This window comes from Molossus molossus, unplaced genomic scaffold (assembly GCF_014108415.1).
Source record: "Molossus molossus isolate mMolMol1 unplaced genomic scaffold, mMolMol1.p scaffold_m16_p_6, whole genome shotgun sequence".
Taxonomy (NCBI): domain Eukaryota; kingdom Metazoa; phylum Chordata; class Mammalia; order Chiroptera; family Molossidae; genus Molossus; species Molossus molossus.
In genome coordinates this window covers 19,600,736-19,626,476 of record NW_023425399.1, presented here as the reverse complement: position 1 = coordinate 19,626,476, position 25,741 = coordinate 19,600,736, and the positions used below count along the sequence as shown (strand labels likewise).

General features: G+C 44.5%; 1 protein-coding gene across 2 annotated transcripts in view; it reads left to right on the top strand.

Moving 5' to 3' along the window:
- CNBD2 (cyclic nucleotide binding domain containing 2) overlaps window positions 1-21,076 on the top strand; it is a 65,802-nt gene extending 44,726 nt beyond the window's left edge. For both annotated transcript variants that reach the window (XM_036246049.1, XM_036246050.1), the window contains 5 exons: window positions 1,589-1,766; window positions 3,693-3,813; window positions 9,460-9,623; window positions 16,396-16,488; window positions 20,967-21,076. In XM_036246049.1, the coding sequence (XP_036101942.1) occupies window positions 1,589-1,766; window positions 3,693-3,813; window positions 9,460-9,623; window positions 16,396-16,432 (500 nt within the window). In that variant the 3' untranslated portion in view covers window positions 16,433-16,488; window positions 20,967-21,076. The remainder of the gene's footprint in view (window positions 1-1,588; window positions 1,767-3,692; window positions 3,814-9,459; window positions 9,624-16,395; window positions 16,489-20,966) is intronic.
- Window positions 21,077-25,741: the final 4,665 nt, after the last annotated feature.

Here is a 25,741-nt window from a genome sequence, read left to right as displayed (position 1 = left end):
GATCTATGTTTCTTATATAGCTGAGTTTCATTCTATTGTGTGGATATACCATAATTGATTAAATCAATTACCTTTTACAGATACAGTGGGTTATTTCCAATTTTTCACTTTTACCCTACTGTGGTGAATTTCCTGGTGTGTTTATCTTTGCACACTTTTGCAGGGAAACATACTGGATGAGTTCTTAGGACACTGAATCAAGTCATTGGTCCAGGGTGTACTGGCTATGCACATTTAAAATATGGATCGGTATTGCCAAAATGCCTTTCAGAGATTATACTCAGGCCTTTTTATATGTATGTGCTCTGCTAATCTAGGCCCTTCTCCTTGTGCAGTTTGGACTGATTTCTATTAACATTAACTTTAATAGTTGATTCTGACACTTGGAGATCTATTTTTAAAATCATTGTTATTGAAGTTTTTCATACAATAAAATACACACATTTAAAATGTGTAGTTCAGCCCTGGCCCGTTTGGCTCAGCGGTTAGAGCGTCAGCCTGTGGTACAGAGAGACCCGGGTTCGGTTCCCGCTAAGGGCGCGTACCTCGGTTGCAGTTTGTCCCTGGCCCTGGTCGGTCGTGCGGGTGGCAGCCACTCGATGTGTCCCTTTCACATCGATGTTTCTCTCTCTCTCTCTCTGTTCTCTCTCTCCCTCCCACTCTACCTGAAAAAAAATGGAAAATTGTCCTCCGGGGAGAATTAAAAAAATAAAAAATAAAAAAAATAAAATGTGTAGTTCAGTGGATTTTGAGAAACTTACATCTGTTGTAACCACCAGAATCAAGTTATAGGATTCATCACCCCCAAAAGTTACCTTGTGCCCCTTCCCAGTCCATCACTACGCTTTACCCCTGGTCCTAGGCAACCAGCAATCTGCTTTCTGTTCATATAGGTTACATTTGACTTTCCTAAGGTTTTATGTAAATGGAATCATACCATAGTACTGTTTTGTGTCTGGCTCCTTTCACTCAGCATAGTGTTCTTGAGTAGTTGGTTTACTTCTTTTTATTTCCGAGTAGTATTCTCTTGGAGAACTTGTTGATAACTCTCATGAAGGGCCTATTACGTGCTGGACACTGTGCTAGGTGCATAGCACATACTCTTATCTATAATTCTTACAATTACCCTATGAGGGTTCCAAGAGATTATGTGACTTGTTCAAGGTTCTAAGGCTGGTCATCCATTTATCTTTCATTGCTGCCCCCACCCTTAATCCCAGTTTGAAAGCCCAGATAAATGTGATTTGCTGAAAGACATGAGCTTTGAATCAGATAGACCTGTGTTCAAATCTAAGCTTCAGCCTTTTCCTGGGTGACTTGACCTCATTTTATCTCTTAAATGAGACCAATAACACTTGTCTGGATGCAATGGCTATGAAGGCTCTAGATTAGGGCCCAACTAACACAGAGGGACAATATGTGGGTGCCACAGTGTTTTTGTTGTTGCTTTTCTTCTATTTTTCTTAATTTCTCCATGCACCAGATTAGCCAGGCAGGTGACTTTGGTATACCTCCAACCACCACCACCACCATCACCCGCATATGTGCAAAGACCTGCTAATATGTTTTCCTGTGCTTTCTCTAACAGAACTTTTTCCTGTGAAGAGATTTAAGGAATTCCGGATCAAATCATATCCTGTACAGGATTTTAGCTCTCTGAAACTTCTGCGTCTCGAGAAAGCCTGGGAGCAACAGGGGACTAGCTTCAGTAGGAAGATTAATACCCTAGAAAACAGTCTCCCAAAGATGTTGGGCCCAAAGATCAAGTAAGCTTAGCTCTTGGCAGATAGAAGTGTCCAGATTCGGATTAAAAAGGACGTTATAACTTTAGGGCAGAATGTCAGGAATGCTAGGGAGGTGGCAGAGGTAGCAGGCGCAGCTTGACACAAAGATTGGGGTGTGTGGGGAAGGCAGCCTGAGAGGTGCTAGGTTTGATATCCAGGAGCTGCATTCTCTGCCTCTAACTCTCAGGGTCACTTTAGGTGGTCAGCTACTTCCTTTGGCAGGGAACCCGTTTGAGGAAGAAGGGGCAGGATAGGTCTTACAGCTCCAACGCTGTGTGTGTCTGGGCCTTGAGCCTCTTCACAAAATTATAACCATCCAAGGGAGGCAGCAGAAAAGAGCCTGGGCTTAGTAGTCAGTTCAACCCAGGTTCATATCTTGGCTTGGCTACTTATTTTAGCTCTGTGTCCCTGGGCAAGGAACTTGACCTCTGTAAGCCTTAGTTTCCTTGTCTGTAGATAATAGTGTCTAAGGCTTGGGGTTGTTGCAAGCCAGCAATTAAGTGAGATAATTATAATTGTATCTAACACTTATGGAATACTCTGCCTGGTACTGTATTATCTAATTTAATCCTCACAAAAACCCTGTGAGGTAAGTGTAAGTACTATTATTATCACACTCATTTTTCTGGTGAGAAAACCAAGGTACAGAGAGAGATTAAGTCACTTGTTTGAGGTCACACATGTAGGAAGTGGCAAAGCCAGGATTTGAGCCCAGTAGCTTGTTATGGTTCCGTCTTGTTGTCTGGTACAATTATCATGATGGCAACAAGGTGGATGCACAGTGAGGGTGCAGGAAAGGACACTCGGTGGGCACCGGCCTAGAGGGCACCGGCCTAGCTGGGCCCAGAGCAACATAACAGCCCCTCCCCCAAAATACGGGCTAAAAATACCGCAGTGATACTGATAATGACATCGTTGCCACAATCTCCATATTGCCTAGTGCCACTTTCCTCGAGTCTTTTGCCTGTTAACATGTCTAGTCTGTTTGCCTCCATGTGAGCATCTCATGGCTTCTGAGTTTTTCCCTTGGATGGATACTCTTTCTAAGGCATGCCATGCTTGAAATCACAATCCCAGTTCTTCTGAAGGCAGAGGTGGAACATGCTTAGTTTCTCTGCTATAAATCAGCAAGGGAAAAGGGGCAGGTTAGACTCAGAAGTGAAAAATAAAGAACATACTGGGCATGTACCACTCATGTACAAGTCCTGGGGTGGGGGTGGGTGATTAAAATAGAAGGCTGCCTTATTCATGTATTGGATGAGTTCAGCTATATTTCCAGCTGGTAAATATTCTTTTTCCTCTAATCCAAATAGCATGGCCTGTCTCTTCCTTCTACCTAGCCTGAGACCCAAAAAAGCACAACGAGTTTGCCTGGGTAAAATTAACTCCAAGATGAACAAAGTAGAGTCTCCAGGCCGCCTAGAGAAACCTGTCTGTAAACAAGCAAGCGAAGGCATCTCTTCTCTGCCTTCCTGTCAAGAGAAAGAGCCCCAGCTCCTGTTGTGTCCCTAAAGACACGGAGCTTACTCTTTGTCAACCAATCTGTTCCATTTTCAGACAGCTCTGACTTAGAAATTCCTTCCTCATGTTGAGCTTAAGTCAACCAGCTTGGACTTCTCACCCAGCAGGCCTGGTTCCACTGCATGAGGTCCTCAGCCCATTCTTGCACATAACAGTGGCCTTCAGGTGTTTAAAGAGGTCCTATCTTCTTTTCTTTCAAGTCTCCCCCTTACTAAACTTCTCCAGTCCTAAGGCAGTCAGTCTCTCCCGGGGCTTGATTTTGAGTTTTCTCACTTCTGGGAAAGGGGAGAGGAGATCGTATGCAGTAGAGTTGGAGCTGATTATCCATGTCCTCATTAGCTGGCTGTGTCACAAATGAATTCTTTTTACCAAGTTGTCTAATTTCAGATCCAGGCAACCTCAGCTGCTGGAGTGTCCTATGATCAATACCAAGCATGGTGATATCCCAAAGGAGGCTTCAGTGGGGGCCTACATCAAGATCCACACGGTGGAGGAAGGAGAAATCATCGTAAGTGTACAGAGAGCCTTGTTAACGACATAGTGTGTGACATGATGGGCTGGGAGTGTTCAGTAATGCGAGTAACGGTTTAAACACATTCCACTTTATATGTGGTGATATTAACAAACGTTATTGATTTTTTAAAAGATATCATTTAAAATTATTATATTATGCTTATGTTTGTTTTAAGAGTTCTTATATTTAAGAGATGTGTCAAAATATTTACATATAAAATATGACATCCGGAACTTGCTTTAAAATAATTTAGGAATAAACAAGACATGTTGTCCCCTCTCACAACTCCTATTCAACATTATCCTAGAAGTCCTAGCTCATGCATTAAGATAAGGGGAGGAAATAAAACATATACTGATTGGGAAGGAAGAATTACAACTGTCTTTGTTTGCAGATGACATGATTGTCTATGTAGACAATTTTAAAGAATAAAAACAAAAAACTCCTGAAGCTAATTAGTGATTATAGCAAAGTTGCAAGGATAAGGCAATGAACAATTGAAACTTGAAATGAAAAACACAATACCATTTACAATAGCACCAAAAAGTGAAATACTTAGATGTAAATCTAACAAAATATGTTCAGGATCAGTATGCAAAAAACTATATAATGAAAGAATTCAAAGAAGATTTAAACAGCCCCGGCTGGTTTGGCTCAGCGGTTAGAGCCTTGGCCTGTGGACTAAAGAGTCACGAGTTCGATTACAAGTCAAGGGCATGTACCTCGGTTTCGGTTCGTCCCTGGCCCTGGTTGGGTTGTGCAGGAGACAACCAGTCGATGTGGCTCTATCACATCGATGCTTCTCTCTGTCTCTCTCTATCTCCCTCCCACTCTATCTGATAATAAGTACAAAAATATCCTCAGATGAGGAATAAAAAAAACACACAAAGAACTACATTTATGGGGGCATATCAAAGGGACACAGTGACCAATTGAAAGCTGGCCAAGGCTGATGGCCAAAGCTGGAATGATTTGAATATTTGAGCAACAAAATAAAGTAGTATTGATTATAACTCAAAGTATAAAATAAACATCCATGAGTACATACTGATGTAATGCCTAAATAATGAATAAATTAATGTAAAGAAAAGAAGAGACAAACCTCCATGCAAAAGAATTCCAAAGAACATGTAGATACTCTACTCTAAGGGAGAGGATGCATATAACTCACTGCTCCTGAGGTATGGGCCAGACATAACAATTTCCTTCCAACAGGTACAGTACGGAAAGGGGAGAAAAAAAGAATAACTTCACAGTGGTGAAACCTGAGAAACACTACCTCAGCCAGGTGAATGAGGCCAAAGTCAACAGTAATAAATCATGTCACTAGTATGTCCCCTTGCTGTGATATGGTAAAAATGGTATATGTGATGAAAATGGCATTTTTATCTCTGTGGTTCTCTTCTGGAGCCCTGTGTGTGGTCACCTTAGTCTGGGAAGCTGCTCCCTCACCATGCTCTGTCCACTGTTCCTCAGTTACAGTGTCTCCAGGGCCCTCTGCACACCCTTCTCACCCGTGTGTGGTGGGCTCTTAATGCTTCTGCCTGCTGGACTGTATGTCCTCTGAGGCAGGAAGGTCAGCTCAGTACTGTCTGGGAGCGAACCCCGGACTCTACCATGACCCTCAGTCAATGCCAATTGAATATTTTCAAGCTCTTAGGAATCTCTTCCTTAAATTCAGTAAAACTCGGCCTCCTGTAACTTTAATAACTCCCTCCCTTAACCACCCTAAGAACAAAACAGAAGAAATCAGCTTCCTTGCCATGTGGTGGCCCGTAGGAATTTAAAGAATGCTGTGTTGTTTTTCATTCAACATGTATGGAGCCAGGCACAGTGCCAATGCCATTACTTATTTTCTTATTCAGGCAAAACGCCCTCCATTCCTTCAGTGAGGCTGGATGTGGTGTCCAGCCTGCTCACTTCCACTTCGCTGCAGTTTGTCAGTGTTTCCGAGCGAGGTGCTCTGGACTGAACACAGGTCGCCTGAGGCCAGGCCCCTGGGCCCCTGACTGCAGCCTGGCACACTGTGAGGTGGAGGAGCTGGGGATGCTTGGCACCCTGGGAGAATGGAGGCACCAGGGGGCAGGGAAGGCATTGACCCATTTGGTAGACGGCGAGAGGAGCAGGAGACTGTGTAAGATGGCACAGAAACGACAAGATACATACTGTAGAGGGCCTGCAATGCCGCGATAGGGACCTTGCACTTGATTCTCTAGGAAGACCTGGCAGGCTTTGGGTAGGGCTCAGAGCAAGGCCCTGACTGCTTTGTTCCCTACACAGAGCCCAGTGCATAGAAGGCCCCCCACAGGGCCCTTTGATGAAAATGCTTGTGGATATCTCATGGTGTGTGCCTTTGGTAAGACCCTGCTTTCCCCGATTTCAAGGCTCTGGCCTCATTTGTAGGAGAATGAATGGTAACGGCTGTTACTGTATTCATTTACCAGAGGTAGGAGATCACATCTTCCTTATCCTTGAGAACAGGAGGTGGAGCTGAGCTGGACCTGGAAAAAGCAGGGCTTGGGTCCCAGAGTTGAGTCCCAGGTTTTGAGCCAGGAGGCATCAGGCTGTGCTTCTCAACCATCCTAATGCTGCGACCCTTTAATACAGTTCCTCATGTTGTGGTGACCCCCAACCATACAATTATTTTCGCTGCTAGTTCATATCTGTAATTTTGCTACTGTTATGTCTTAGGCGACCCCTGGGAAAGGGTTGTTCGACCCCCAAAGGGGTCGCGACCCACGGGTTGAGAACCGCTGCATTAGGAGAACCAGCTTCTCCAGGGAACAGGCAGGCTGAGGCCTCAGAGATGGTCATGACTGGGCAGGCCAGGGCTATGGGCAGGGCGGAAGGGAGATGACTGCAAGCCGGTGTTGTCTTATTCTCATTTTGCTTCTAATTAGCTAGCTGTGTGGCCTTGGGGAAATCACTTTATTTTGCTGAATCTGTGTCCTCATCAACAAATGAGATTCACCTGGGTGCGTTGCCGGCTGTAATGTTCTGATTCCATTGGAGCATTCAGCATATATTTCCTGAGCATCTACCATGTTCCAAGCATGGCGTAAAGTAACATTGTTGGAGATCTAGTCTGGAAATATACAATCGGTATACAGATAAATTAGCAGACACATAGAAAGTTGCAAATTGCTGCTAGGGACAAAACAGAAAGCTGGGTGGGGTGGGCTTCTTAAGCAGGGTGGTCAAGGAAGACTACTCTCAGGTGGTAATATTTAAGCTGAGACCTGAATGATGAAAAGAACAAACTATGGATGACCTGAGGGAAGAGTGAGCCAGATAAAGGAACAGCAAGTTCAAAGCCTGAGGTGGGAAAGAGCTTGGCATGTTGAGGGGATTGGGAGGGGGAGCAGCACGGCCGAACAGAGCAGCCAAGGCGCAGGCAATGTGAAGCCAGGCTGGAGAGCCCTGGAAGGGTGAGAGCCCAGCCTGGTGGCCACACCGAGCTTTGTTCCATCCCAGTGCTTGGGGAAGCTATTTGAAGAGTCTGCAGAGAAAGGACCTGACCCCGCTGGGAGTGTCGGGGTGGCTTGGAGGTGGACAGGAGTGCCGGAAGACAGTGCTGCTCTTAGTGAGGCCCCGAACACATCACTGGGCTCAATACTGGCTGCAACACTTTCTGTTCTTAGGAAGGTTACATAACCTCTTGGTGCCTCAGTTTCCTCACAGAATAGTGGTTAAAGCATGGACTCTGAAGACAGACCACCTGGGTTCAAATCTTAGCTTCAGTGCTCCCATGCTGTTATGTTGGCCAAGTCTCTGAACCTCAGCAGAATCATCTATAAAAGGAGAGTAACAGTAGCACTCGCCTCATGGGGCGGCTATGGAGGGTTACATGTGTTAATATACATGAAAGTTACTGGAGGGGCTGGTCCTATCATCATATCCCTATCATCATCATTTGCTGTTATCATTAGTTACAAGGTGTATAACCTTTAGCAAGTCAGTTCCCTTTTCTGAGCCTCGTTTTCCACATTTGAGGATGATAATCTCTATCTCCTAGAGTGGTTGTGAGGATTAAACACACATGTGTATATATATTTCTACCATTAGTAGAGCTGGCTATTCTGGATTCCATGCAAGGCCTGGCACTATAGAAGGGCCTTCATGCCCACCATACCGAGCATAACTGATGTGTGAGGTGCTCTGTATCCTTACACATATCATCTTGTTTGGACCTTCAAAAGCTTCATAAGAAAAAGAACATATCGCCCTGGCTGGTTTGGCTCAGCGGTTAGAGCGTCGGCCTGCGGTCCAGAGAGACCTAGGTTTGGTTCCCGCTAGGGGCACGTACCTCGGTTGCAGTTTGTCCCTGGCCCTGGTTGGTCGTGCGGGTGGCAGCTACTCGATGGGTTCCTTTCACGTCGATGTTTCTCTCTCTCTCTCTTTCCCACTCTATCTGAACAAAAAATGGAAAAAGGTCCTCTGGTGAGGATTAAAAAAAAAGAAAAAGAACATATCTCCATTCTAGTCTTACCAAGAGAGACAGGCCAGGGCTCAGAGCACTGAAGCGTTTGTGGATGGTCATACTTCAAGGTCTAGAACCCAAATGGTGATGGTGGTGGTGAGGGCTCTTCCAAACCCCACTTCACATCTTTCAAATTCAGGATCCTTCAGAGACACTGGGCAGGTAATTCTCACCTTTGTTTCACATTTGAGCAAACAATGGCCCGGGGAGGTATAACTTGCCCAAAGTCACATAAACACTTGGAAATTCCTCCTGAAGCCAGGATTATTCCCAATCCCAGGTGACCTTCTTAGAGCAGATCTCTTGGTTTATGGCCTCCTTTCTCTTTACCCCATGACAGCAAAACATTGTAGGCTCTGGGGCCACTGACCTCCCCTTCCCTCCTTCCCTGCATCTTAAATAATAGCCGAGAGGCTAAGGAGTGAGCGTTGGATTGACAGTTTACCAACAAGGGCTTTGCCCCATCTCAGGGTGTCTCCTTAAAAGGGGGGTGTAAAACAAACAGGTATGCCTGTTGACCTCCATCCCCCTTCCAGATATAACCAAAAAGGAATCCATGCCAAGGAGCCAAAGAAGCATCATAAGCTGCAAGAGAGGAGGACAGTGGTCTCCAACGTCTATGTGGGATGGAGAAAGGACTGAGGCTCAGTGGGAACACCCATTTATGAGCAGAGACCTGCAGAAAAGGATGGGAGAGGGTGGTTGCTGCAAAATGGAAGATATAGAAGAGGGGGACTAGCTGTTTGATTTTTTGTCATAGTTCTAAGGAAGAGAAAATGGGCTTACCTGGCCCAAGGAAGAGTTGAGATTGGATATTGGGGGAGACTTGTAAAATGTCATCCCCTGGAGAGTGACTATGCAAGTGTGATGCTGGAAGAGAGCCTAGATGGAAAAAACAAGGCCCCAAACAGGAGAGAGCCTGGAGGTAGGATCTTTGGCAAGTCAGAGTGCCTTAAGGGCTCCTCTCATCGGAGGAGTCGGAGGAGTAGGAGGAGTCAATGTCATTTAGCAAAAGGAGCCCTAGACTTTTCCCATCATTTGCCAAATGACCCCTGATGGATTCACTTCCTGTTTGGGGCCTTGTTTTTTTCCATCTAGAATATCTGCTGGTAGAGTGGATGGTCTCTGAGGTCTAACTTTCTGGGACTTTTTTCCTCTAGGGCCTTCACCAGATCCTCCTCCCAGACAACCAACAAGACTTGCGGCCCTTGATCCTCGTGAGCATGGGAGTTGAGTTGATAACAGTGAGGAAAGAAAAATTTTGTGAACTGATTGACAGTAAGGTAACAGAAAAGTTGTCCAGGTTCAAGATCGGGTACCTCAGGTCAGTGCTGGGTATGTGTGTACACCCCACCAGATCAAACGAACACATTTTTCACCTGTTATTTTAGTAAAAGAAGGAAAAAAATGATAATACCTAATGCTGACAAGGGTGGGTGAAAACTGGTAGTTGTGCCCTAGCCGGTTTGGCTCAGCAGTTGGAGCGTTGGCCCGTAGACCAGAGAGACCTGGGTTCGGTTCCCACTAAGGACACGTACCTCGGTTGCAGTTTGTCCCTGGCCCCAGTTGGGGTCGTGTGGGTGGCAGCCGGTCTATGTGTCTCTCTCGTGTTGATGTTTCTCTCTCTCTCTTCCTCCCTCTCTATCTGAAGATAAACGCAAAAAAAGAAACTGGTAGTTGTTGCTACACTCTAAATTGACTCAGTCCTTTGGGTAATAATTTTAGCATTATGTTTCAAGTGCCAAAAAACTGTTCCTACTTTTGGGAGCAGTGGTCCACCTGTGAATTTATCTTTATATAACTAAGTTAAGGAGAAAGCTCTGTTCATAGCAGTCATATTCATAATAGAAAGAAAAACCACCACCACCACCACCCACACGTTACACTAAGGGGATAGTTTAGAAAATTGTGGTCCATTCTCTTGATAGAATATAACTTTCATTAAAATTATAAGTTTAATGGCTCTAATAGCAAGAGAGTGAAACGGGTGATATAATGACAATGGAAAGGATAGGGTACAAAATTGTGTGTACTATGACTACACCTTTGTAAAACACAAGAGAAAAATCTAGAAGGAAATAAGCAAGATGATAATTGTGGTATTGCTACATTTGTCATTGTCACTCTGGAATGTGGGACTAAAGGAACTTTCTAGTTATAGCTATATATTCCTCTCATGTTTGTTTTTTCAAATGAGTATGCATTGCTTTAGTAATGAGGGGGAAAAGATGTACTTGGTAAAAGTTGTGTCAGGGTAGTAAATCAGTGGATTTTTTTCCTCTTTATTCTCCAAATTTTCTGTAATGATGATATATTACTTTCATAATTTAAAAAGATAACTATCTATCTTGAAAGATTCAGTAAAATATATATTTTTTTACTTTTCCCTAGTTTTCAAATTGTCCAGAGTAAATACTTTTATAATGTTAAAAATAACCTTTAATATTTTTTTGGAAAAATTAATCTGTTGGCCACACCAGTTCACAAAACTGTTTTGATCTCACACTGTTGCTAAAAAGCATTTGAGTGTATTTTCTCTGAGAATATAATTTTTATTATATCCATATATTGCTATATTAAATACCACATATATTATAAATATAAAAATTAGATCTTTAGCCCTGGCCGGTTTGGCTCAGCGGTTAGAGCGTCGGCCTGTGGTCCAGAGAGACCCGGGTTTGGTCCCCGCTAAGGGCACGTACCTCGGTTGCAGTTTGTCCCCGGCCCTGGTTGGGTCATGCAGGAGGCAGCCATTCTATGTGTCCTTTTCACGTCTATGTTTCTCTCTCTCTCTCTTCCTCTCTCTCCTCCCGCTTTATCTGAACAAAAATGGAAAAATGTCCTCGGGTGAGGATAAAAAAAAAAATCAATAAAAACATATTTTAAAAAAAATTTAGATCTTTAGCCCGGCCGGTGTTGCTCAGTGGTTGAGCATCGACCCATTCACCAAGAGGTCACCAGTTCGATTCCCAGTCAGGGCACATGTTGTGGGCCCAATCCTCAGTGGGGGCATGCAGGAGGTGGCCAATCGATGTTCTCTTACCACTGGTAATCCTGCTTCAGTCTCCTCCTCACTAGATCCTTTGTACATACTGTGCTCTTGCTGAAACCTAAATCTGGCTGTTACACTCCTGCTTAAAATCTGTCAGTGGTATCTCACTGACTATAGGATACAGTGCATACTCTATGCCACATAAAAGTTCTTCATAGTCTGACCCTTCAATTCCCCTACAGCACCTCCTGTTTCCTAAACTATGGGACACATTCACAGAAGGTGTACAAGATGATTTTAGGTGGCTCGTTGATTGACATTGTTTTAGCCGCTATGTATTTATTCTAGTGTGAATGAGAAAAATAACAGGACTCGCTCACTGAACCCGTGATCTGACAGATTTTTTGCTTAGAACAAAGCCAAAGTAAATATCTAAGTAAAAGAAACTAAGTAGATTTAAGGAAAAAAATCCTTAGTTAATTAAAGAACAGATAATATGTAGATAGGGCTCAAATTGGGGCAGTTTTCTGAGAAAAACAATTTGGGAAACAGTGGTGGCTCCTTGAAGTCCAAAGATGCCACAGTTCTCTGGTTCCTGTGTACTACCAATATAGACAATGGCTATTAAGAGCCACCTACCCAAGGAATGATTTAAGGAGCCTTAACTCCTTGCAGAATGCCTGGCACATGACGGGTATCAGTTAATGCCTGTTGAACTGAAATTCAGAAAAGGCTCACATAGACTCGAGGGTGGCAGGTGTTGGGGCTGCCCAGTCAGCATTTTGCTGCAATCATCTATAATGCTGACAGATTGAATTCTGGCTTACTCATTAATTGTTGAACTCATGGTTTTCTAGACTGCTAAAGCAGGCAGAAACCATCTCCATTAGCTAGCTCAAATCCTCCATGTTTTTGCTGAGGACTGTGAGGCCCAGGAAATGGGCTGTGACATCCTGTAGGTCACGTAGGCCTCGCGAGACACCTGTCCTGTGAATGCTACAGGCTAGGTAAACGGAAACCTCTCTCCCTGTGCTTCGTACGAAGCACAGGGAGTGCCACGAAGAATATCATCACAGGGAAGAAGGGAACTCTTGAAGGGCCAAATGAAGAGGAGCCTAAAAACCAAAGCACAGGGGGAACTAGTGTTGGGATTGCCCAGTGAGGATGGGGGTTAAGGGAATCATAGGGCCAAGGATAGATGAAACTTTCTGTTCAAGTGAGGCCTCTAGAAGAGCTATCTTGTTTAGTGAAAAACTAGACTAGAAATTGGCGTGGTAAGTGCTAAGTCAGAGTTAGTGTTGTTGTTGTTGTTTATTATGTAAGAAATTGGAAGTTAATGGAAATATTTAAGTGAAGACTTTTCAGTGGTGAGCTGGTGAATGTTTAACAACAAACTCTCTGGGAGGTGGAGGTAACCTGGATTTGAAGAGTGTGTCGATTTCCGTGATGTACACACTTCCACCATGCCCAGTTTGAAGCTACCAACCTGATGTCACTGAACATGCACTTGAGGTGCACACAATCAGCTCTCACAAGCTGGTGGGAGCTGACTTTGATAACACCACTGAGACCAATAGGACTAGCTTGTAGCCCACTCTGACCTCTGGATTTTTTTTTCTTTTTTAGTATATTTTTATTGATTTTTTTTTTTTTTTTTTTAGAGAGAGGCAGGAGCGCCCTGGCCAGTTTGGCTCAGCGGTTAGAGCGTCGGCCTGTGGTCTGGAGAGACCCGGGTTCAGTTCCCGCTAAGGGCATGTACCTCGGTTGCAGTTTGTCCCCGGCCCTGGTTGGGTCGTGTGGGTGGCAACCACTCGATGTGTCCCTTTCACGTCGATGTTTCTCTCTCTCTCTCTCCCTCCCACTCTATCTGAACAAAATATAAAAAAGAGAGAGGCAGGAGGGAGAGAGATATGTAGAAACATGGATGTGAGAGAGAAACATCTGTTGGCTGCCTCCTGCACGATCCCTACTGAGGATCAAGCTCGAAACCTGGGCATGTGCCCTGACCAGGAATCGAACCGGGCCCTCTCAGGCCATGGGGGACGTTCAATCCACTGAGCCATACCGTCCAGGCCAACCTCTGGATTTACTAAATTGCTCTCTATGGATCAAAATGGACTCTGTTCTGGTCAAATAATGTAGCCAGAAGAATGTACTAATTCGTTTGTGGTTTATTAGGCTTGCCTCCTTAGGTGAAAGTACAGGTGAGTCAGTAGACATTGAACTTGCCCTTCCCTTGCTGTGGTCTCGGAAGGAAATAAGCCAATGAGTGCTGAGCCCCCTCACATGTTATAGGGTAGGGGGCAGAGTAGAGCCAGGATACCAAGGCCAGTCTAAGGCAGCAATCTGCTTTCTTTCTTTATAGATATGCCTGTTCTGGACATTTCGTATAAGTGGCATCCTACAATATGTGGTCTTTAGCATAATATTGTCAAGTTTCACTCATGTTGCAGCATGTATCAATACTTCATTCCTTGTTATTGTCAAAATAACATTCTATTGCATGTGTATGCCGTACTTTATCCGTTCATCAGATGATGGACATTTGGGTTGTTTCTACTTTTTGGCTATTATGAATAATACTGCTGTGAACATTCATGTGCAAGTTTTGTGTGGACGTATTTCCATTTCTCTTGGTTATATACCTAGGAGTAGACTTGCTGGGTCATAAGTTAACTCTGTTTAACCATTCGAGGAACCGCCAGACTGTTTTCCAAAGTGGCTGCTCCAGTTTACATTCCCATCAGTCATGTATTGGAACCTTTGTTCTAATATTTTCACATCCTCATCAACACTGATTGTCTTTTGAATTATAACCATTCTAGTGGGCATAATTGGTATCTCACTATGGCTTTGATTTACAATTCCCTGATGGCTGATGGTCACATATGTAATTTAAACATTTCAGTGGCCATATTAAAGTAAAAAGAAATGGGTGAGAGTATTTTAAATAGTGTTTTATTGAATTCAGTATATCTAAAATATCATTTTAACATGTAATCAACATGAAAATTATTAATGAGATACTCTACATTCTTGTTTGTTGTTGTTCTAAGTGTTTGAAATCAGGTGTAAGTTTTATACTCACAGCACCTCTCTAATTCAGACTGGCCACACTTCAGGTACTCAGTAGACACAGCTCACAGGCATTGTGTGGAACAGCACAGGCCCAGGGGAAGAAAGTAGGGAAAGGGAAAGGAGGTAGAGAGAAGAGTCTGGGAAAAGGCACAGAGGTGGGAAGGAGCACATTGTGTTTCAGGGTTGCAGAGTGATGGGAGGCAAGGCTGGAGGGGCAGGGGGACCAGGGGAGCTGGTGCGGGAACCTCAGCATCTGTGCCTTACCCTCAGTGACGACGATATGTGCCAAAAGTTCCTCATGGAGAACAGCTGGGATGTCTTTCGAAAGGACTTTTTACGCCTGCTGCTGAAGCCTCGCCGGGGTCCACCACCCCCCTCAGTGCGGAACAAGAAGAACGAGATCTACAACCCCAAGTCTCTGACACTGGATCTGTGTAGTTTCAACAAGGAGACTAACCCTACTTATCCAATTTTTATGGCACCCCAGAAAAACCTCCCCCCATTGAGGGTTGTCCAAACCATCACAGCTCCGCGGTACAAAATCCAGGAACTCCTGCCTCGATACAAGAATGCAGGGGTCCTTGTTTAGACCCAATAAAGGGTGTAGGTTTGGCCACCATGTTTCCTGAATGACCACCATGGGAGTTGTGGGGCTTGGAATGGGGGATGCTGGGACTGAGCTGTGGGTCTGGAGAGATATTTAGGGACAGCAGCTAGGGCACCCTCTCCCTTGACACTTGTGGGGCTGAGTGAGTGGCGTGAGTAGAGGCTGGTATGAATGGGTTAATCACTGGGGATGATCTCAGGGTGGGAGGGTCTAATCTGACAAGATGGATGGGAGGCACAGAGGGGCTCAAACCAAAGTGAGCAAGACTGGGGTTGTGAACTCAAATGCCTTCCAAGGCCAGATGAGTAAGCCCGCAGAAGGACTGGGGAGGCAACAGGGACTGGTGGGGACTGGTGCATACATTCCCATCGAGATGGAGCAGCTACTTCTTAGACCCAGTCAATTGACGCCATGCCAGGAAATAAGTGCAGGCCTGGTACCGCTGGTCTGTCTTTCAAGAGAACCAAGAAACCCAATATTTACGAAGATTCCTACTGGTTTTTAAATGTGAGCAACTAATTCACATTGTTTTTGAAATACCGTGTTAGGCAAACAAAACACATATGTGGGCTGTGTTGGGCCTTCAGACTGCTATTTTGCCAATGCTCATCAAGCACCTCTGTCAGACTTACAGGGCATTGCCAGGGACTGGAGTGAGGTGTGACTGTGGAGGGGGGTATAAGAAGCCAGAGAGACAGGTGGGCAGCAAGAGAATCAACATTCTGGGTCGAGGATGAAGAGGAACAAGCAGCCTGAGAGAGAGAGGACGCAGGCCAGAGACAAGGAGGCAGTTGGTTGCACTTAAAGAGAGTTCCTCAGACCCTCTGGGGACAAGGTTGAATGCAGCCACCTGTCATTGACCTGGGTCAGCTCTCCTGTTGGTAGCCCTGGGCCTAGAACTCAAGGTTCCTGTCTTCTTTCAGCCTCAGCACCCCAAACCCAGCACCCAGTCACCTCTTTCCGATGGGAAATCCATAGTCCAGCTTTGACAGTGCCAAGGGCACTGGTGGAGGCCATGACAGCACAAGGGCCTGGCCTGGGGCCGCCGAGAGAGATGTGAGCCTTCCCCACCTGCACACTCCAGCACTCAGCTAGCCCACCCCAGCAAGGAGTGGAGTCTGAGGGACACCTGAGTGCCGAGCTAGACATTGAGAGCTCTGGAGAACCTGGCCCTGTTTCCATCTCACTGGACCCCCTTGAGCACACCTTGAGCAAGTTGGACAAGATCAATGGTTTTCATGAGTGAGGGGTGAGTATAGTTTGAAAAACATATTCAACATTATACTTTTATATGTTGAATTTAAAACTTTTTATGTTGCACAGCAAAGGAGGCAGCGTATGGAATTTTTTGTCACAAGTGAGTGTGGGTATAAAAGGGTAGAGGAGCCGTGGACTCAATCAGCTCATCTCCCCTGACAGCTCCAGAAGGTCAAGAAGTCTGAGGCGCCTGCAGTAGTCCTGGGAGCGCTGTCTATGGCCTGCAAGGATGGGGTGACGCTGTTTTGGAACCAGGTAAGAGGGAGTGTCTGACTTTACTTGGGATCTCTTTGCAGGTAGGGTTGTGACTCCAAGATGATGGTGAACATCTTGTGCATTCCCCTGACATTTATTTATTAAGCACTTGCTCCATAGCAGATTCAAAGGAGGATAAGGGGCCGTCTCTGTACCCTCTTATTCTCTAGGTAAACCCTTTCTGTAAAGAGCCAAATAACAAATATTTTAGGTGTTGCCAGCCATGTAGTCTCTGTTGTAACATATAGTGTTCCAATAAAACTTTATTTACAAAAACAGGTGGCAGGCCAGATTTGGCCTGTGGGCCATAATTTGCTTACCCCTGCTCCAGGCAATAGGGAGCTCTTGAAGGTTCTTGAGCAGATATGATATGGGGAGAGAAACTTACTGTTGAGCACTTATTCCATGGCAGCCATCTCGCTAAGCATCTGACTGTGGAATCTGATGACCTTTGGGCTAAGATGGTAGCTCTGCTACTCAACAGCTGTTGAGAATTAAAAGAGTTGGTACATGTTCGGGATGGTAGAGGACTGTATTCACCAAGACCCCTGGATCCCATTTCCTGGAAAGTGAGAGAAAAAATTCCAGAACAGGAGGCAGATATGTCTTCTAGGAGAGTGGCGGGTGACAAAATGGACTAGAAGGGCAACCTAGGAGTCAAGGCACTGCGTGTGGGAGAGAGGACGTGGGGGCTGGGTTTCCGGAAGTCTTGAAGGGAGCAAAGCTTTCTCTGAAGTCACTATGTAACAGAAGAACCCGAGAATGAGAAAAGTCTTAAGAGGATTTCAAAGAGCTTTTCTGTGCATTGAGAATATGTTTCTCCTTTGGCATTGTTTTGAGAAACCAAATAAACATTTGCATCTCTCTTAATTAGGTTTTATGCAGTATTGCCATTTCTCTGACTTCAGTAACCAAGCAGAGAGTGGGCAGCACGAGGCCCTAGTTTTATCTGGGTTACACATGTACTGTCCCTGGTACATAGTAAGTGCTCCATACACATCAGATGTTATTTTGACCAAGTTCAGTTAGGCCATCTGGAGATTCTCCTCCCTTCTCAATGGAATAGGAAAGTGAGGCTTTGGAAGGCTAAGCCTTTATCATTAGTGATAAAAGCCATCCTCAAGAGATTTGGAGTAAGGTGATCCTGGCTGGCATCTTGCCCAGCCCCACCCTCTTCACTAATTGAAATAGTTACTGTCAACATTAAAGGGCAGCCCGGGATGGAGAGAGTAGAGGCAGGTCACCAAAGCATTAATTAGCATGCACTGTGGGTGAGGGTGCCGTTGCAGGAAGGATGGTTGCTTGTAAGTGTGTGAGAGCCTCCTAGTTTCCAGGCTGTGAACTGCAGAATGAGCAGTGGTTCTCTAGGTTCCCTCCCTTGGCACAAGCGTTAGCAACAGACCATGTTTTCAGGGCTGTAGAGGGCCTCACAGCCCACCTGGGCACAGATCCAGGGGTCAGGAAGCCCACAGTGATCTGCCATGAGGGAGAAGGGCCAGGGCTCAGGTACTGAGTACCCAGCTTGTACCAGGCATTCATTATGTGAAGCACTCGGCAGAGGCCATCACTGCCCTGAAAATATTTCCTGGCAACTAACGAGGTGCATTATATCTCCATCTGACAGATGAAGAGCCTGAAGCCCAGAGAGGCAAAAGCCTGTCTAAGCAATCAGGTTGTGGTTCCAGGTTGTGCTTTCTTTGCAACCCTGGCACCCTCCTAGGCAGCCAGCACTCAAGTGCATGAACTGTTACACCATGTTATTTGTCTATCCCATGCACGCCACCTGTTTTCAAAAAAGAAATTCTGCGCGCACAACCCAGGAACTGTGCTGGGGAGAATATAATCACCCTCTGGAATGATTTTCCATATGTAAATAAGCACAGTCATACTTGGAGAGGCACACCCAGGCCACTTGAGCCAAAAATGTAGCCCCCAGCACTAACAGCTTCCACTGTTTTGGGGAAAATGAAACACTTATTTGAAAAATAAACATGGGCGATGTTGCCAGTACTTGTTATAGGATGTGTTTAAGATCCCATCTTGGGGTTGGAAGAAAAAACATTCTTTTAAATCCTCTATTTCTTTTATAGAACTCATGGAAAAATCTTACCTTCCAGTTATGGGACATCTAAGGGGTGAGATGGGTCACTTTGCACCTCCCAGAGTACCACCAGAGGCCATTTTGCTGTGATGCTTTTCTATGTGGGGATTTAAGGGTTTAACCACAAGGGTGCTGAGTTGCAGAATCTGTAATCACCGATTCAGAGCCGACAGTGAGGTTGAGTAGTTTCTAGGTGCTGGGAAGCAGCAGAAAGCTGAAACACGGGTTTTTCATGGCTGCTGAAGGCTGTGGGCTTTAGCCCTGGGGAGAGAGCTGGGGGCAATGGGAAGGTGGCACGTTGGGATATGTGCTGAGCCAGGCCCCTTCCCTTCCTGGAGCTTTACTGCTATCATTTGTAAAATTTGAGGGGTCCAGTAGGTGTTCTCCAAGCCTCCCCCCAAGCCCAGGGCTGTGCAGGGTCCCTGACCCTCTCTCTTCTTTTGCCTCTACCTATTCCCCTACTTCCAAAGCCACCCCGCCCACAACAGAAAATCAGAATCAAGAAGAAAATGGATTATTGAGACCCTTGGTGAAGTGTGAAAATGAACTGTGGGTGAGATAATGATATTGTATTAATGTCAAATGTCCTGATGTTGATAATTGTACCATGTTTATGTAGAAGGGTCTCCTTACTCTTAAGAAATACACACACAAATACTCGGCGATTAAGGGAGATGATTTCTTCAATTTACTCTCAAATGATTTAGAAATATATTTGTATATTTAGAATGGCAAAGCAAATACAGCAAAATGATAATTGGCGAATCTGGGTGAAGGGTGCTCAGGAGTTCTTTAAACCATTTTTGCAATATTTAAAAAATTATTTTTTAATTTTATAATATGCATAAAATTTACCCTCACAACCAATTTTAAGTGTACAGTCAGTTCCGTGGCATAGGTACATTCACACTATTGTGCAACCATCACCACCATCCATCTCCAGAACTTTTTCATCTTGCAGAACTGAAACTCTGTACCCATGGAATAATAACTCCCCCTTCCCCTTCTCCCGGCCCCTGGCAACCACCATTCTACTTTCTGTCACTATGAATTTGATTACTTTAAGTACATTATATAAGTGGAATTATACAATGTTTGTCTCTTTGTAAATGTCTTATTTCACTTAGCTGTCGAGGATAATTCGTGCTGTAGCAGAATTTCCTTCCTTTTTTTTAATCCTCACCCGAGGATATTTTTTCCATTTTTTGTACAGATAGAGTGGGAGGGAGAGAGAGGAAGGGAGAGAGAGTGAGAAACATCGACGTGAAGGGACACATCGAGTGTCCCATGAAGGGACTCCCGCACGACCAACCAGGGCCGGGGACAAACTGCAACCGAAGTATGTGCCCTTAGCGGGAACCGAACCCGGGTCTCTCCGGACCGCAGGCTGACGCTCTAACCGCTGAGCCAAACTGGCCAGGGCTTTCCTTCCTTTTTAAGGCTAAATAATATTCCATTGTATGTATAGACCACATTTTGTTTATCCACTCATCTCTCTATGGACACTTGGGTTGCTTCCACTCCTTGGCTATTGTGAATAATGCTGCTATGAACATAGGTATAGAAGTATCTTCACAACCCTTCTTTGAATTCTTTTGATATATACTCAGAAATGGAATTGCTGTATCATGTGGTAATTCTATTTATAATTTTTTGAGGAACTATCATATTATTTTTTTAATTTAATTTTTTAATAAAATTGATGACCTACCTTATTATTTTTTATAGTGGCTATGTCATTCTTGCAACTTTAGTGGGACATGATTTTAAAATAAAAATAACAGCTGAAAAAAATAGGGGAAGCTAATACAGATATGCATAAATATTAGATCTAAATGAGTTTGTAATTTAAAATCTGATGATAGGCTCCCTGATGTATGGGTATAAGCTCCATGATGATTATAAACCTCGTTTTGAGTTCCCCGGTGGCCAAGGCAAAAAGAGAAACATGGTATTTTATTATTTGAAAGGAAGAATCTGCTCAGTCTCTCAGGAGGTTGGGGAAGTTTATCCTCACTCCCTTTTTTCATATGTGCCTTCTACTCAATTTACTGTGTGCTTCCCTCTTCGGGGGTACTTTAAATTAGGGGTCTGCCTGTTTCTACTTGACTCTAGACTTCTCAGCCTCAGGTCCCTTCTAATAGCACAAAGTTGGTTGGCTGCAGATGAAGGTTGTTCCCCCTCATCCCTATCACAGGGAAGAAGGCAGTAGACTCAACAACACTGATCATCTATGATTTTAATGGATAGAAACTGACCACCATATCTTTTCCTGAGAGCAGGTTTTTATCTTGAAAGATACTGTCGGGAAGTCCTTCATCTGGTCATAACTTAAAACTCATGCTACTGCTAAAGACTTTCTCTTGTTTTATGTAAGGTGGAGATGGAGAGGAACTGCTTTTCTGGAAGCCTCCTCCAAAGGATGCCAGCCCTTTTCCTGTCCATCACAGAGCAGGATTATGAGCAGGAGTTCTGGATTTAGGCTGCACTGTTCCAGACCAGCTGCAGCACATTAGGTAAGTGGTTGCTCTTTGCCTCAGTTTCCCAATATGGGAATAATAAAAGCATGTCTCATGAAATCATGAAAATTAACTTAAGTAGTCCATATACAACGTTAAATTCAGAGTTTGACTTACAGAAAGCAGATGCCTGGGGTGGGAGAAAAAGGGGCAGCCAGGGACAAAATGGTACAGATACCATGAACCCTGCAGACCAACAGGGAGGCCAGCCCTGCTCACAGAGGAGCAACCAAAGAGTCCTACATATGGGTGTTTCTCAGTTTAATAGATCACAGCAGCTGGGGGATTTGCACACGTAAAGAGCGCTTACCAAGGAGTCATTCTCATTTACACATTGTTCTACTAGCATGCAATGATTAGCAGCTATGCCTTTTTGAGAGAAGGTCCCTGGAGCTTCTCTGTTGCCTGCCTACCTCCTCCTCATCCTCCCTTTATGCCAGTGCTTGTCTGCTGTCCCTCAGCCCCTGGGCTCTTGGGCATCTCCACTAGACAGGGAAGTGTGTGGGAGCTCACAGGACTAAACTAAAATCTAGATGGATTCAATCAGTTTGTCTCCAATCAGCAGATTTGCTCTGGGGAGGAGTTTGTCAGGGTTTGGAGATACAGCACCAAACCAAACAAAGTCCTTGGCATCAAGGAGTTTACATTCTGGATTGGTAGTCAAAGAACACAAAAAATGTACAAGAAAAATCAGGGTAAGTGGGGGATGCAGGTGGGTTAGAGGATACTACTTTGTAAAGGGTAGTCAAAGAAGGTTTCTGCGAGACTCTGCAGTGAGGGGATGGGCTGTGCAGGTATCTGGGGGAAGAACATTCCAGGCAGAAATAGGATGCATGGCATGGTTAAATAACAGCTAGAAGGTTGGTGTGGTTAGCACGGAGTCAAAGGAGAGAGAGATGAAAGGAGGCAGGGCAGAGGGGGACTGGGGCCAGCTTGTGAGCATGTGAAGGGAGGATTTGGAAGTTCTCAGCAGAGTAGTATGATCTGTACAGACTTGGTGTTTAAATACAGGTTGGAAGGGGGAGGTGGGGTGAGGGGCAGTGACATAATCCAAGTAGGAGATTATGGTGGCTCGGATCAGAGTGGCTATGGTGGAGGTGTCACGATGTGGCTGATTCTGGACATATTTTGATGGTAGAACTGATGAGGGTTTGCTGATGGACTGAATGTGAGGAATGAGAGAGAGGAGTCAAGGATGACTCCAAAGATTTTGGTTTGAGCAAGTGGAAGGTGGAGTGGCCATTTCCTGAGTCGGAGAAGGCTGTAGGAGAAGCACATTTAGGAGTAAACATTAGAATGTGGTTTTAAGTTTTTAAAAAAAGAGACATGAGGACTTAGTATGTATAAAGCTGTTAGAGCAGTACCGGGCACTTCATGCATACTCATGCAAGGTCGACCTCGTCCCCATTTTTATTTATTTATTTAAAAAAATTTTTTTTTTCCTTTATTGATTTTAGAGAGAAAGGAAGTGAGAGGGAGAGAGAGAAAAAAAACACTGATGAGAAAGAACATCAATTGACTGCCTCCTACATGCCCCCAACTGGGGTTTGGGCCCATAACCTGGGCATGTGTTCTGACTGAGAATCAAACCAGCGACCTTTTGGTGCATGGATCGATGCTCAACCACTGAGCTGCACTGGCCGGACTGTCCCCATTTTTATTTATTTTATTATTATTATTTTTTCTATCCTCACCCGAGGACATTTTTGCATTTATCTTCAGATAGAGCAGGAGGGAGAGAGGGAGGGAGGGAGGGAGAGAGAGAGAGAGAAACATCGATGTGAGAGAGACAAATTGAGTGGTTGCCACCCACACAACCCCAACCCAGGTTGGGGACAAATTGCAACCCAGGTACGTGCCCTTAGCAGGAACCAAACTCAGATATGACTTGCAAATGTTTTCTCCAGTTCAATAGGTTGTCTTTTCACTCTGTTGATTGCATCTTATTGCCTTTTAATAAGTATTTTGTGAGGAGGTACTTAGAATATTCTCTTATACTTTTCATTTATTCATTTATTTATATCAGCATTGGACTCATGGTTTATTTTATTTAATGTGTTATAATCTGTTATCATTCTATATTTGATGCACAAATTGTCAGATTTGGCCAATAGAAGTCACTTCCAGCTGGCTTCTGTTGTGCTTTTTACATGTTCCTATTATTTCTGATCACTTCCTTGTTTTCTGCCACAACACGATATTCTAGGATCAGCTTGTACTTTCCTGCTGCAGCCCTGGAAGTAACCATTTCTCCAAGGACCTGTTCCTTTTAGTAGAGAATGGTATTGAGAAGCTTCTGGCCCTGGCCCTGGCGGCTGATGAAATTTGTGGCTTTAAAAGACCCACCATCTGATCTGGAAAGGCAAACCTCATCAGCCAGGCAGGCTGAGGCCTAGATGGGATCATTTGGCTGTTCCCCAGTTAGTCACAGCATAGATGAGAGCTAAGGCCTCTGACTGTCTACCTGTCCATTGTTCTTTCCCTGTCAATACATGTTGCTAGCTGTAAGGTGTGATGATCCCAGTGTGGCTGTCCCCACTCTGAACCTCTTTCCTCTTCTGTCCACAGAGGACTGTGGGTCCTGGGGGTCAAGGACAGCTTTTCTGAGAGCTAGCCTATCTCTTAGCTTTCTATGAGACTTACCTCTCCCAGGAGACCATTATGGTGAACCCACCTTAAACCACAGAGGAGAGGTTCAGCTTTTCTCCCCAGCTCTGGTAGATTTGGGCTTGCAGACTGGTCCCAACCTGGGATGAGTTGTGCAAGTGCACCTGGTTCTCCTCCCTCAGACCAGGGATTCAAGGCATATGTGCCTCCCTGAAGCCCATCTCAGTCAGCTGACATGTCTCATAGGGGCATCAGCAGGAGAGATGGAGTGAGGCCTGATTCTGGGTTGAGATGATGGGAAGGGCCTACTCTACCTGCTCTCACTGGCTCTGAGCCTACCCAGGTTATACCAAGAGCACCCAGGAAACACTAGAAACACTACCTCCCCACAGTCGGAGGCATATCTTGAGCCTCATCTCAAAGTTGGGAGTAAGAACCCCTCTGATACTCCATTAGAGGTTTTCTGTGCCCGACTTGGGGGTGGGTGGTGCTGCATTGGACCTGCTCCTCCGCTTTGGTCAGCTATGAAATTGACTTCCAGCCTGGGAAGCCACCTATTTAACAAGTGCCCGTAACAGCAATGCCAAATAAGTCTGTCGAAAAGCTAAGCATTTGTCACCTTTGCATTCAAGACATTTCCTATGCTATAGCTGTGTCAGGCATGGTGTGGCACCTGTGGTGCCGGATTTAAGCTCAAGTTCAGTCCAGTAGACTTTCAAGTAACAATGATGGTGCAAGTGGGTTCCATATACAAAAGGCACAAATAGGGGCCACAAGGGAAGAGCAACACTTTTGACATTTGGTTCTGGCACTTTCTTGGGTATCAGGTTCTCACAGATAAGACTGTGTATAAATTAAAATTTGAGTTGGGCAATTTTAATTACTAAATGAAAAATGTAGAAAGGGCACTATAGGCAGAAGGAATAGCTAGAACAAAGTTGGAATCACAAACCAAAGTGCAAGGTTAACCTAGAAGACAGCAGAGCCCTCAGGGGTGGTTAACATCTAAGAGATCAAGGAAGGTGTTGCAAGATGTGAAACTTCAAATACTTCAAATACCTCAGGGCGCAAGCATGAAGGGTATGAACACTGTGTCAAGGGAGTATGCTAACTTTACAAGCAATGAAGACTTCATGCAGGTTTTTAAAATAACATTTATTTTTTAAAAGTTAACATGTGCATATAATAGGAAACTGAAAAGCACAAGAAGCAAAGAACAGAGTTATCCATAATCACAAGCAGTTTACAGTCTGACGTGTCCTTCTAAGTCCCCTGTGTCTACACAACTAAGCTTCCCTTTATTTTGTCATCAGGATTGTACAGTTATGTATCAAGCTTTTTCACACATCGTGAATATTTACCACTTCAAAGTCCCAAAGCTATGAGTATTCTGATAACCAAGAATACCCTACACCAACTCAATCTGGAAGAAAATGTAATCCTGCCTTCCTTGGCGACAAAAAATTCATCAAGGACAAAAATAGCAAGACATCTACATAAAGATAGTGACAAAGTTACAATTAAAATACTGCATTCCCTTAATGTTTGATTAACAATGAGACACAAAGCAAGAGTACACAAAGTATAATGCTTCTATATTTTAAAAATGTTAGCAAGGAGGCAGTTTTGACCAAAATGTTTAACACTGTATTCCTACAGCACAGCCAAAGGGATGCACACACATCAGTGGCTATCATCACAATGTGAACATGAGCACATCCACACACACCCCTCCCTGCCCTTCCTTCTGCCCTCTGCTGCCAGCCTAATGAACAAGTCCTGGCGTCCATTTCTGAGATGGTTCAACAATTCCATGTCTAAGATGCCTCTCTTCTAACAATTATAACAAAGAGATATTTACAGATTGGTGAATTCACTAGCTCTACTTTTTACCATACACTGTCACCTCAGGACATCTAAAAAGCTCCGATGTTGCAAAATAATTAACCTTGTCCACAATAAACACAGGAACTTTACAAAAATGCGCATATAGACCTATAATTATAACCTAAAACTTTCTTCTAGA